Here is a 14,483-nt window from a genome sequence, read left to right as displayed (position 1 = left end):
CCTGTCCACGTGTTTGGAAGCTTGCCTGCCCCCTTTCTATTCTGCTCTCTGTAGCAAGAGATTTCTAGGTTAAGGGTGGGGGTGGGTAGCCAGTGCATAATACTAAATTGGAAGTGAAGCAAATTATGTTATTTTTGAATTGTGATTATTTATCAGGGTCATCGTATTGAGAAAACTGACCATTATTCACTCTTGACTAGCTGATGAGAAATGAAGAAATGGTTTTCCTCACAATACCTTTGAGTAAATGCTAACATTCACATAGTTATAAGTTGGCACATCTCTTGGAATTTTAAAAAACTTTTATCTTGAAATAATTCGAGGTTCACAGGGAGCTGCAAAAAATTGGACAGGGAATGTGTTGTGTACCCTCACCCAGTTTCCCCTTATTGTAACATCCTTTATAACTAGAATGCACTCAGGAAACCAGAAAATTGACATTGATACAATCTACAGATCTAACTTATATGTTACCAGTTTCACATACACTTATTTGTTTGTGTTCATGTGTGTATGTAGTCCTGTGCAGTCTTACCACCTGTGTAGTTTGCCAGGACTACCACACAAGCAAGAGCAGAACTAATAGTTTGCCAGGACTACCACACAAGCAAGAGCAGAACTAATTCACCTCTCAAAGATTCCTAGTACACGTCTTCTCCATTTCCCCCTCCCTTTCCTCTTCCCCATCCTTTGGAATGCTTTATATATTTGATATATATTTGAATATTTGATATTTCTCACTAATTCTCTTTCTTTGAGAGAATGGGCTTTCCCATTGATTCTTGTGCTATTTTCAATGCTGGAAGTAGAAAAGAGCACACAGCTAGGAAGTTATAGGGACCTTCTGTGACTGCTGGCAGGAAAATCAATAACAGTAACACAAAGAGGCCTCCCAAGGGAAATGAATCTTACTCCTAAAATTGGCTGGTTTCCAGGAAAATGTACATTGGCTCTGTCTAGATAAAGACTTGGCGTGGTACTAAAACTGATAGGAGCGCAACAAATATTTATCAGCCAACTACACTGATCCAAGAGTGAGCAATGCATTTCATAACAGGTTCCTAAGAGAATGTGAAACAATTCTCCATTGGCTTCAGAGGGCAGTTTCCAAATAGTAAAGCTTACTGCAAATATGAAAAAATAAAAAAGCTAGCATTTGTTTTTCCTGTTTATGTATCCTTAATTTATTTCTCCAGTAGGAGACAAAAGATGCAAATAGCCTAGAGTACTGACTGAAGTCATTCATCTGAAACATCACTACTGTCAGGTGCCCTCCATTCCTAAAATCATTTGATCCCTCGTCTAGCCTAGTGCAGGCTGCCTTCCACTGGAGGGCCAGGTGTGGACTGTGTAACCATGTAGGTAATATAGTTACCAAGTGCTCAGTGAGCTAGCCTCAGTAGCAGACACAGTGCTAAGAACTTTACTTATAATAGTTCATTTCATCCAGAAAACAACCCTGTGAGATAGGTGGTTCTGTTTTCTTCATCTCATAGTTGAGAAAAGTAGGAGCTTGAGAACTGAAATGTTTTGTTTCAAGCCACGCAACTGGTGAGTGGAAGAGGTGGGATCTGAACCACTGCTTGGGGGTCTTGGCATTCATCAGGTCTGAGGGCTGACACAGAATCTACGTGCAATACTTTGAAGCACCCCCCCCCCGGGGGGGGGGGCGGAAATCCAACTCTTTGGGAAGCATTGCTGGAGTGCAGATAAAGAAAACTGTTAAATTACATGAGAGATGCTGTTGCTTCATAAATACCTATTTCAAGTAGACAATGCTAAATGATGAGTGGCTTTTGCCTGATGCTCTGGATGACAACATATTCTTAAGTTGTTCATACCTTTATTTATAAATTTATGTTTCAGCTGGTCAGACCCCCCCTCCTCCACCCCCACCAGCCTGAGTAAGTGCTACAAGCACTTCCACCAGAGAGAGAATTAAATGACCTTGTTGCTGTGGCAGCTCAAATTCAGTTACTTCCTACACTGAAGTGGATGGATTGGGACATAGTTCTCTATTTAAAGCTTTTGCATTTACTTTGACTTTTTTTCTATTTTTCAAAAGATTTTGTTTATTTGGCTGAGAGAGAGAGAGAGAGAGAGAGAGAGAGAGAGAAAACACAAGTAGGGTCCTAGGATCATGACCTGAGCTGAAGGCAGATGCTTAACTGGCTGAGCTACCTAGGTATCCCTGTTTTTCCTTTAAAAAGGAGGAGGAAAGGGAGAGGAAGAGGTAGGAACTCTGGATCGGAAGAAATAAAAATATGTATAATGCCATAAAAATTTCTTTTAATCTGAAGCATATGTGGACAAACACAGGTATACGACTAGAGTTAATGAAATATTCTTAGCAAAGTCTAAAGACTGCTGTATGAGGAATGAGTGTGTGAATTAGCATAAAAAGTAGTTTTGTGTACACAGGCCAACAGTATACTCATTACATTTGTTTCATTCACAAGAACAGGGAGGCAAATATCTCAAATCACACTTGATTTCAACATACCAAGCCAAACGACTAATAAACCGCCCACAAAGAATGAAACTCTTTTGAACTCGTCATTCAGCAGATACACATTATATTAAGATATGCAGAAAAAAATTTAAAAGATATGCATAAAATTGTGTAAGGCAGAAACCTACCAACCTTCCTTTGAAAAGAGGAGGAGTCAAATACCCTGCCAGGGTTGGGACCCGCCTGCAGTCCCTCTCAGGAACTTCCTGTTGTCACCACACCTCTGGATTAGCTATCTGAGCTCTCAACAAAGCCCTCAGTGAAACTCTTAAGGCTCTGCCCAGGGGATCACTCTTCTTGTGAATGTGACACACACTCTCTCCAGTTTCCATATGCTGAGATTATACTTCTTCATCAGTTTGATGTGCTTGGTCAAATCAGGTAGGTCGTTTATTGAATGGTTTTCTTAATTATTTAAAAAAACATTATTAGTAGTATTGCCACTTTGCATTTTATTAGCCCTGTTCCTTCAATGGACTTTTTAAGTTTTATTTAATAATTTTTAAGGAAAGAAGGTATGAATGAAATGAACTTCCTAATCCTGAAAAAAAATTTTTCTCAGTAGTAAGAGATTAATATTCCTTGAAATTAACTTGTTCTGAAGTACAAGAAATGAATGTGCTGGGAAATCTAAAAGTTATTTTCTTTCATAGTTAAGTTTTCTGTGCCTTTCCACCTGCACAGAAATAAAATCATTTATTTTCTGGAAATTTTAAGTTTTATTATTATAACTAATATATAGAGGATAGATTTTTAGAAGTTTGCATACATGGATGATTTATTTTAATTATCTTTTAGGAAAACATGACTTTATATAAACCCCTTGGAATGGTTCCTGGCATATTGATAATGTAAAAATTATTAATTATAATGAATATGAATTAAAACAGTAATGTACAGGGTCACCTGGCTGGCTTAGTCAATAGACCATTCAACTCTTGATCTCCGAGCAGTGAGTTTGAGCCCCACATTGAGTGTAGAGATTACTAAATGAATAAATAAATGAATAAGACAGTAATGTACATAGCAAGGTAACAAAAATAAAATGAAGTGCTTTTTTTTTAAAAGGAACTCAGCCTTCTTAGGAATCTAGTTTTTTCATATAGCATATGGTAATAAAGATTGGTACAATTTTTTTAAGGGAAATACGTTACGCATAGTAACCATAAAAATGTTTATACCTTTTGAACTAGTAAAACCATTGCTGAGATTTTATTCTAAGGAAAAAACTTTTAAAAGGGAAAAAATTCATAAAAAGATGATTCTAACTATGTTACTTATAATAACTTGAAATTAAGTATAACAGAAATGTTTCTATGTACAAGAATGTGTAAAGTACAATATATCAACTTTTTTAAAAATGTAGCTTTAATTTATAAATTATTCTGAAGCCAAGCAGAAATGTGCAGACATGTTTATAAAATAATGTCAAGTAGACAAAACAGAATTCAAATTTGGAGATAAACTAAGATGACAATTATGTTAAAATCATGTATGCATGCCTGTGAATAAAGTGTACAAAGGAAATGAAAAAGTTAAAATAGCTGTATTAGGATTTCAGGCTTATAAATAATTTTTTCTTAGTTTGTGCTTTTGAAGCTGATTTAACAGTAAGTTAAAATTATACTAATTATGGTATTTTTCACCGAGAAGTCAACATTTTAAAGTGTTTATTATAATTTTTAAATTAAAGAAATAAGCATTTAGAGATAGTTTTATCCCTGACATAAAAACCTGATGATGATTTGTGGGTACTTCCTTCCAGTCTCGCATTATATACCTCCATGTACAAAGTTGAAACTTGATTTTTTGTGACTGGCCTTTTTACTTAACATTAGCTCATCAGTAAGGTCTTATTTTAAATGATTCTAGAAGATTCACTGAATGCCAGAATCTAAGCAGAGACACACCACAATAAACTTCTGTAGCTAGAAGGGAAAAACATAATTTTAGGTGTAAACTAAATTTAGACTTCTCAGTATCTGCAAAACTATGAACTTGCAACTTCTTTTTTTTTGTTTTTAATAAGATTTTATTTATTTATTCAAGAGAAATACAGAGAGAGAGAGGCAGAGACACAGGCAGAGGGAGAAGCAGGCCCAGTGCTCGCTTCGGCAGCACATATACTAAAATTGGAGAAGCAGGCCCAGTGCAGGACTCAATCCCAGGACCCCAGGATCATGACCTGAGCCACCCAGGTGTCCCTGAACCTGCAACTTCCATGGGAGAGTCTGTTGAATAATATGCATCTGATAGCAGAAATGATTTATCACAAATACATTGACTTTTTGCTTTTCCCTTCTTTGGCTTGCCGTCCAAAAATCAACAAGTATTAAGATGTGATTCTGAAATGCAGAGAATACAGGTGATTCACTTTGGGAGACCTTTGTTCTGTTCTAAACTTTGTGAAATCATGGTGGGAATGTTTGCTGTAATTTTACCAGTGATCAAAACAATGGGTAGCAAGTGCTAGTGTGCCTCAGAATCACCTGGGGATTTATTTAAAATGCAGACCACCCCCAAAGATCCAGATTCAATGGATCTGGGGTGAGATCCTGAAATCTGCATTTCTAACAAACCCTCTGGGTTTTTTAGGTGCAGGTGATCCAAAGAACAAATGCTGATAATGTTGTTCTAAATTAAGGCTCCTGTCATAAAGATATCACTCTTCTATCAATACTTTGGCTTATGGAAATTTGTGTAAAACTACATAGATATTTACCTAAAGAAAATAGCTTAGTGCCCAAACCAGAATTATATCCTCAGATATTTGAAGTCCTCTCAGATAATTTATAACTCCGTGGTGTGTGTGTATGTGAAAGAGGGAGTGAGGGAGAAAGAGACAGAGAGAGAGACTTACCCCTCTCTGACAGGCAAAGGCCAGAGAGGTGATGGAATGTGAATTTGCATATTTACGCACATGATTAAGAGATGAGAATGAGGAAATCTAGTATCTCGTTTTTTCTCAGTTGTACCCTAAAAATTATGCTGGTGGTTAAAAGCAGAAATGTCCAACCAAGAGGGCGTTTTGTTCATATGCTTCTTCCTTGTATTTGTTGGGGTTTTAAAAAAGACACAAGAGATACTCCCCTAGGTTTGGCCCTGGCCAACTGGGAATACTTCTGTTGGGGAGCAAGAATTTCCTGTCCCCTTGAAAGTACTTCAAGCCAGATCGAGAATCAGAATGACATGAGACAGATTAACAACAGAAAATCAAATTTAATTGGGTACCTATGAGGAATCCACACAGACCTGGAAATTCCAAAGGACAGTCAGGCAAAATGAGGTTTATGTGTCGTTCTGAATTAAGGGGAAGAAATTAGGGGTCTGGGACTTCAAAGGGGAAGAATGAATTCACAGGAAAATTAAAGTGAAAAAGATTAAGTGTTTGGTAAATGTCTTGCTGGGCCACTCAGAAACTACGGGACATAGAGAACTTTGATCAGAAGGGCCTTGCCAGGTTCCTCCCTGTCTACCACACCTAATTCATATCAGTGTAGTTAGCTATGGTGATAGCTCTCTTCCTGGAGCAGGTCCTCTGTGTAAATTCTTTATAGACTATTGCAGGGGAGGTAAAGAGGTTTTCCTGAATCTGCTGGGTTTTAATTGCTGCTTTTTTTTTTTTTTAAAGATTTTATTTATTTATTTGACAGAGAAAGAGAGAGAGCCCAAGAGCACAAGCAAGTGGAACAGCAAAGGGAGTGGGAGAAGCAGCCTCCCCACTGAGCCAGGAGCCCCACTCGGGACTTTATCCCAGGACCCTGGGATCATGACCTGAGCTGAAGGCAGACATGTGACTGACTGAGCCACCCAAGTGCCCCTTGATTGCTTTTCTAATTTTTTTAATTTTTACTTTTTAAAGATGTATTTGTTTGTTCTTGAGAGATAGAGAGATAGAGGCAGAGGCAGAGGGAGAAGCAGGCTCCCCGCAGGGAGCCCGATGTGGGATTGGATCTCGGATCCCAGGATCACACCTGAGCCAAAGGCAGACGCCCAACTGCTGAGCCACCCAGGCGTCCCTGATTGATTTAAAAAAAAAAAAAAAAAAAAAAAGGATTTTACTTTTTTGAGAGAGACAACACAGGAGCAGCAGCGGGGAGGAGCATAGGGAGAAGGAGAGGCAGATTCCCTGCTGAGCAGGGAACCCAATGCCTGACTTGATCCCAGGACTCTGGAATCATGACCTGAGTTGAAGGTAGACGCTTAACCAACCGAGCTACTCAGGCACCTGCTTTTTTTTTTTTTTTTTTTTTTCTATGCCCAGTGTAGGGCTGTATCTCACACCCTCAGATCATAACCTGAGCCGAAATCAAGAGTTCAATGCTTAACCCACTGAACTACCCAGGTACCCCACTTATTGCTTTTAACTCAAAATAATCTTCATGCCAAAGTGGTCTGTCTGGGGGCAGCCTGCCCTTGGCCCCCACACTTCACCATCTGGTTCAGAACAGGTTTCTAATGCCAAATTCAGTGTGGTCCTCTGCATAAAAAAATACATAAACTGAGTTACTTTCCAGATTTAAAAAATTTAATAGAACTTCATAATAGGAAATTGTCACTTCCCCTCTCTACCTCTTTTATTTTTTTTCTCTTTGTAATCTTTATTTATTTATTTTTCTTTTTTTTAATTTATTTTTTATTGGTGTTCAATTTACTAACATACAGAATAACCCCCAGTGCCCGTCTACCTCTTTTAAAAATGGGAGTCCAACTCATATTCTGATCTCGCCACGGTAGTTTCTGGCCTAAAGTGATTTTTATTTATGGGACTTTTGGAAATTACTTCAGCATCGTGTTTTCAGGCAAGCATAAAAATGTTCTCTAGCATGGCTTACTGGAAACATCCTGACTTCACCAACTAACATGTGGTGAACTGTGTCCCAGACACTGACTAGTATCCGTTGACCAGATTGCAGAATCCTTGACAATATATCCCTTTATCTTGGTATCAGTAAATACTTCCAGGAAACATTAAATCAGTATACCTGTCTGTGGACCTCTGTTCTAAAGTTGTTATTAATACCTGTGTCATGTTTGGGGGTGGGAGAAATGATAGCTTGAGCACACCTTGAAATCCAAAACTTGAAATAAAAGACCTGTGAGTCAGCCATGCTTGTTCTACTTCCTGACTGAATGAATATTGTGCATCAAGATTAAATTAGGTGGAATTTCACACCTGTCACTTGAGTTTGGTTTCACAGGTGTGAAACCATAAGTCTAAGAGAAACTGATATTTTCATTTTTAATCAGTTGACTTAGCCACATTGAGAGACTGAATATGAACCTACCTGTACTTACTGATTCTCACAGAATCTCAGAACTTTCTCTCCCCCTGCCCACACTCACAGTTGCTTCATCATGGGTTATTTCTGCCCACAATTCCATCTTCTCTTTTCACTGACACCTCTTTGGATATGAATGAGGAGCCTCTTCTTTTTGTAGAATTTTCCCCCCAAGTCAGAAATGTGGGTGATGAAATCAGTTCCCAAAGCAGGTAGAAACTAAGAAGCTAGAACTGTGTGTGACACCACCAAGCTGCTTGGGCAGCTTCATTTTGCTTCAGGGCAATAGGTCTTGTGATGATAAAGCAAAAGTATCCCTTGGAACTCTCATCAGGAGGGGAGTGGAGTTGACAATGATAAGTCTGAGGGAATCACACTTTTCTCTCCAGCTCAGACTCAGATGAAATAGGTCAATGGAAATGCAAGTCTGTTTTCTCTGTTGTATCCTAAATAAATATAGCTAGTGGTTAAAAGATTGGAGGTGTCCTTCCAATCAAGAGGGCATACTGTCTATCCAACAGTTTTCTCTAGCAAATATAAAACAAGATAACAGCTATAAATAGTTCCTAAGCCTGAGAGTAGTTTATTTTTGCAGGAATACCTACAAACCCTCCCTACAACAGATTAACTAAAGTGGGGGCTTTATTCTGTGGTACAAAATGGAGATCCATCACTCGGTCTCCAAGGGGAAAGAAAAAACTGGAAAAGTGGGAGACTGTTTTGATGTTGACAGAGAAAAGTGAAACTTTTGCCTAGTTACCTCCAAAAGACTTCATCTTTTTCACTTTGGTCTTTCCTTGAAAGTGTGAAATTATCGGAACCATTTCTTAAAACAGTTGTATTGGAATATAATTCACATACATACACCTCATTTAAAGTGTGCAATTCAATGGTTTTTAGTATGTTCACAGATATGTGCAACTATCACTGGCCAACTTTAGAGCGTTTTCATGACCTCAGAAAGGAACCTGGCGCCCTTTACCTATTGCACCCCTAATTCGCCATCTGCTTCCATCCCTCAGCCCTTAGCAACCACTAATCTACTTTCTGTCTCTATAGTTTTCCCTGTAATATGATTTGTGGTCTTTTGTGACTAGCTTCTTCATTTATCATAATGTTTCCAAGATTCAACCTTATTGTAGCATATGGAACCATGTTTGTTAACCAAAGGGTATTTAATCAGCCAAAATATCCTGCTTAGCAAAAAGATGACAAAACACTTATTTGGTTAGGATTTTATTTTATTTATTTATTTATTTATTTATTTATTCTAAAGATTCCATTCCTAACTAATCTCTACACCCAACATGGGGCTCAAACTCACAACCCCAAGACTAAGGGTTGTGTGCTCTACTGACTGAGCCAGCCAGGCAGGCACCCCTGGTCAACATTTTAATTCCAAGAGTATTGTATGGTTATTTTCAGATATTTTAATTAAAAATTAAAATAGGGGATCCCTGGGTGGCGCAGCGGTTTAGCGCCTGCGTTTGGCCCAGGGCACGATCCTGGAGACCCGGGATCGAATCCCACATCGGGCTCCCGGTGCATGGAGCCTGCTTCTCCCTCTGCCTGTGTCTCTGCCTCTCTCTCTCTCTCTGTGACTATCATAAAAAAAAAAAAATTAAAAAAATTTTTAAATAAATTTTAATTTCTTGCTTTATTAACTTTTTTTAGATTTGGGTTGTCTTTGGTTAGTAAGACTGCCCTGGAAATTTATTTTCCTAAATAGATGCCTCATGTCCTTTTAGATCAGCTGGCTTGCAGATCTTAAAATTTTGTGTCCAAAAGGAATGCAAGAGATTAACTAAAATCTCTAAGGAATGAGGAACCAATCTGTCAATATGAGGAAAAGGATGGCCCAAATAGGTAATCTGCTTACTTGTTAATGACAGAGCCAGAACCAAAACCAGTTCTCTGGCCAGGTAGAAGCACTGTCATCTGTATAATGGCCAATATGCTGCCCTTTTCCAAAATCCTTCCAAAATGATGGAAGGAAAGCAATTATTGCTTTATATCAAATTCCATGGTAAGCAATTTACTTATTTTACCTAGCCTTCATAACAACCCTATGAGGTCAGTACTACATCAGGGAGCGAGAATTTCCTGGCCCCTTCATGGTGCTTCAGGCCAGACCAAGAATCAAGTGGACATGAGACAAATTAACAGCAGAAAATCAGATTTAAATGAGTACCCATGGGGAATCCACACAGACCTGCAAATTCCAAAGGATTGTCAGGCAAAATGAAGTATATAATCTGAATTAAGGAGAAGAAGATGGTATGGGGCTTCAAAGGGAAGGAATGAATTCACAGGAAAATGAAAATGAAAAAGATTAAGTGGTAAATGTCTTTGCTGGGCCACTCAGAAACTAAGGACATAGATAACTTTGACCAGAGAGGCCTTGCCAGGTTCCTCCCTGTCTATCACGTCTAGTTCATAACATAATGTAGTTATCTATGGTAATAGCTCTCCTCTTGGAGGAAGTCTTCTGTCTAAATTCTTTTTAGGCAGTTGAAGGGGAGGTAAAAGGCTTTTCCTGAATCTGCTGGGTTTTGATTGCCTTTTAATTCAAAACAATCTTCATGTCAAGTAGCCCATGTTGGAGTGGACTGCCCTTGGCCTCTATAAATATTAACACAATTCATCATCCATATCATCAATGACTATTTTTTTTTTAAAGATTTTATTTATTTATTCATGAGAGATACAGAGACAGAGAGGCAGAGACACAGGCAGAGGGAGAAGCAGGCTCCATGCAGGGAGCCTGATGTGGGACTCCATCCCAGGATCCCAGGATCACGTCCTGAGCTGAAGGCAGACACACTCAACCACTGAGCCACTCAGACATTCCAACAACTATTAATTTTTTAGCATTTACTATTCACCAGCTAATACTTTAGATACTTCATAGACATTATCTCTAATTCTCACCACAATCTTGATAACAGGGCTAGGATTAGGGTGAAGTCAGTGAGGCACTCACCAGCTGCAAAATTTAAAGGGATAAGGGACACCCAAACTCAATAATCAATATAAATTATATTTATGATTTTAATGCAGTAAAAATTTTTTTCATGATGTTTTAATATAAGATGTAAATGATATTTTAATATTTATGTGATATTTTATTGAAAATAATACATATATCATTAATAATGCATTTTAACAGTACATAATAAATGATATGCATAAGTGATATTTTGCAGGGCATAAGTGATACTTTAATGTAGTATTTTTGAAAGTTGAAAATCAATGCAAATAAGTCAATGATGAAAAAAATATCAGAGGCACCTGAGTGGCTCAGTCAGTTAAGGATCTGACTCGTGGTTTTAGCTCAGGTTGATTTTAAGGTTGTGAGATTGAGCCGTGTATCAGGCTGCATGTTGCTTGGAGTCTGCTTGTGATTCTCTCTCTCTCCCTCTGCCCCTCTCCCCACCCCCACTCTATGCGCTCTCTAAAATAAATAAATCTTAAAAAAAGAAAAAAATATCAAAATTTTACATAAGGACAGACTATTGTTTGTTTTACAGCTCTGTGTTATTGTATAATAGGAAAAGTCACTTCCAATAAGCCAGCCATTCCTGGGTCCATGCCATCTTCATTTCCTTGCTAGCTGAACAGATTGAATAACAAAGGGCCATATTTATGGTCATATTTTTTGACTGACTAGCAAGATTTTATAAACTTTTCCCACTTGGTTCAAAATCTAGGAGGATATTTTTGGTAAATATATATATATATATATATATATATATATATATATAGTTTTTTTTTTCTTTTGCCTCAGGTCAGTATGGCTCTGCAGAGCACTGCCTGACAGGATGGCACTACTGTGATCATTTTACACATGTGAAGCTGAGGCTCAGAGAGGTTAGGTAATTAATTACTAAGGGTCACATAACTAGGAGGCAATAGAGTTGACCTGACTCTGAAATCCATGCTCCAAAAATCATGTTGTATTTTGTTAAGGACATTAGACCAAGGTTGGCAAACTTTTTCTGTAAAGAGCCAAATCAGTCAATATTTTCAGCTTTGTGGGTCATTGGTCACTTTTACAACCACTCAACTCTGCCTCATAACAGGAAAGCAGCCATAGACGATACATAAATGGTCATGGCCATACTCGGCCCATGGGCAACCACACATTAGATCATAACAAAATACCTCAGGCGCAAATATGTTATCTCTGAAGATGTTCTATCCAGGTTTCTTTTTTTTTTTTTTAATTTTTTCTTATTTATTTATGATAGTCACACAGAGAGATAGAGACAGAGAAACAGGCAGAGAGAGAAGCAGGCTCCATGCACTGGGAGCCCGACGTGGGATCCGATCCCGGGTCTCCAGGATCGCGCCCTGGGCCAAATGCAGGCGCTAAACCGCTGCGCCACCCAGGGATCCCCCAGGTTTCTTTTACATCTTACTCTATTCTGCTCTCATCTCAGCCTGCTCTCCATCAGAGTCTAAATTCCTCATTGGATGGGAGACATTACCCATCCAATTGTAATTTTCCAATTGCTAACACTAACCAGCATTTCAGACTAATTGAATTTCAAAGTAGACTGAAGAGGAAAGGCCATGTTTTTCCTGCTTCAAATAAACTCTAATAGAAGAGGTTAAGCTTTAGAAACCAGTTTGACATGTTCTGTGGCTACTTGGTTAAAGGCTCTGTTAATACCACTTCCAAGTAAACTCGACTTTGTAATAAAACAACACAAAAAACAGAGGTTTGCTTTCTGAAGGTGTACAAGTGGTTAATTATTTTGTAAACATAAACTAGAAATTAAATATAAATATAAACAACTATATTTATGAGGGTGAAACAATTTAACAGATTTGCTATTTGCAAATATCTAGTTCTTGCCTGCCCTCCAAATTGCCTGAGAATTTGGGGTCCAATCAGATAAGTTCTTGCTATACGTGCTGGGCACTACTAGACAAAACAAAACAAAACAAAACACAGTGCTTGCTCTTAAGGAGCTTAAACTAACTCGTAACATGGTCCAACATTTTAAAATGTTATTAATTCTGAGGGGAAAAGAATGAATAACCTTAGGTAGTTTTATGCAGAGAACCTCAACAAATGGAATGCATAATCCATTTTTGTTTGCACATTATTTTGCAGGCCTTATTACCTGCAGATCTCTTTTTACACAGTTCGAGTCATAATGCATATGTCATTTCATACTCAATTTATTTCATTTACATTATGTATATTTGTAGTATCCAGATGGATCATTCTGAGTAGCTGAACAATGTGATACTTGCTTATTCATGAAACATATATTGATGTCAACTCTAAGTCAGGCTACATTATATATATTTGTAGTATCCAGATGGATCATTTTGAATAGCTGAACAATGTGATACTTGCTTATTCATGAAACATATTTTGATGTCAGCTCTAAGTCAGGTTCTGTTACTGGCACTGGGAAGACTACAGTGGATAAACAGTTCAGTTATTTTGGAGCATCTACATCAGCAGGGAAAGTTGTTTCAGAACAGGAAAAGAATGCTTCAGGTGTGTGGTAGGAGAAAAGAAAGTAGCATATAAGGGTCAAAATTCTCCAGAATGGGATTCAATACAAGAAGAAAGTAGAATAATACCTATAAATCCTGGGGGAGAGAATATTGTTTGAAGCCAGATAATCAGTTAGGCTTAGGAATTCATTTATGGATATGAATGAATTTAGGAACTATTATATTATCAATTGGCCCTTCTTAAAAAGATAGCAAGAGCTCTCACTCAGGGATTAATGAAGAAGCCTAGGAAGAGGATTCACTGGGAGCAATGATCATTATAGCATTAAATATAATTACATTTAGCATCTACATAACTGGGGGAATATGGGAACTATGGTTCCAGAAGACAATTTTCATATACAGCCCATTCTTGTTACTCATGGTAGTTATGTGCCGTGAAGCCACTGCAAACACTGAATTAGCAAATACTAAACCATTGCTCCTAGGGGAAATACAGGGTTAGGTTCCTGCAAGCTTTTGGTTACAACATTTTTATTGACCAATCATTATGTGCATTTCTGTTTAAAGACACTTTATTTGGGATCCCTGGGTGGCGCAGCGGCTTGGCGCCTGCCTTTGGCCCAGGGCGCGATCCTGGAGACCCGGGATCGAATCCCACGTCGGGCTCCCGGTGCATGGAGCCTGCTTCTCCCTCTGCCTATGTCTCTGCCTCTCTCTCTCTCTCTCTATCTCTGTGACTATCATAAATAAATAAAAATTAAAAAAAAAAAAAAAGACACTTTATTTAAGGGTCCCCTAGGTGGCTCAGTCAGTTGGGTCAGTCAGGCTCAGTCTAGTCTTGATTTTGGCTCAGGTCATGATCTCAAGGTCATGAGATAGAGCCCCACAGCAGGCTCCACGCTCAGCAGGGAGTCTGCTTGAGATCCCCTCCCCTTGCCACCCACCCCCATGCTCTATCTCTCTCTAAAATAAGTAAATATATCTTTAAATAATAAAAACAAAAACATTTTATTTAATATATTGTTTACTCATTAACACCAAACTCCTGGCCAGCAGCACTATACCTCATGCCAGAATGAAGCTTCTCTGAGATACATATCTTCTCTGTAAGGTCACAGCACTTCAGGATCATGCTTGGAGACCATTTAAAATGATGAAATTATCAAGAAAAAGCACAAGAAGCAAAAAAACATGGCAGTAAATAGACT

The 14,483-nt window shown here is 38.2% G+C and overlaps 1 protein-coding gene across 4 annotated transcripts in view; it reads left to right on the top strand.

Annotated features, from left to right (window-relative positions):
* The first annotated feature begins 2,159 nt into the window (after positions 1-2,159).
* LIPH (lipase H) overlaps positions 2,160-14,483 on the top strand; it is a 51,623-nt gene continuing 39,299 nt past the window's right edge. Inside the window, exon 1 of one of the 4 annotated variants that reach the window (XM_072807734.1) lies at positions 2,160-2,893. In XM_072807734.1, the coding sequence (XP_072663835.1) occupies positions 2,845-2,893 (49 nt within the window). In that variant the 5' untranslated portion in view covers positions 2,160-2,844. The remainder of the gene's footprint in view (positions 2,894-14,483) is intronic. The other 3 variants (XM_072807735.1, XM_072807733.1, XM_072807732.1) reach the window with 3 other exon arrangements.

This window comes from Canis lupus, chromosome 31 (genome assembly GCF_048164855.1).
Source record: "Canis lupus baileyi chromosome 31, mCanLup2.hap1, whole genome shotgun sequence".
Taxonomy (NCBI): Eukaryota; Metazoa; Chordata; class Mammalia; order Carnivora; family Canidae; genus Canis; species Canis lupus.
Note: the sequence above shows the minus strand (reverse complement) of the source record. Positions and strands in the feature narration are given on the sequence as shown.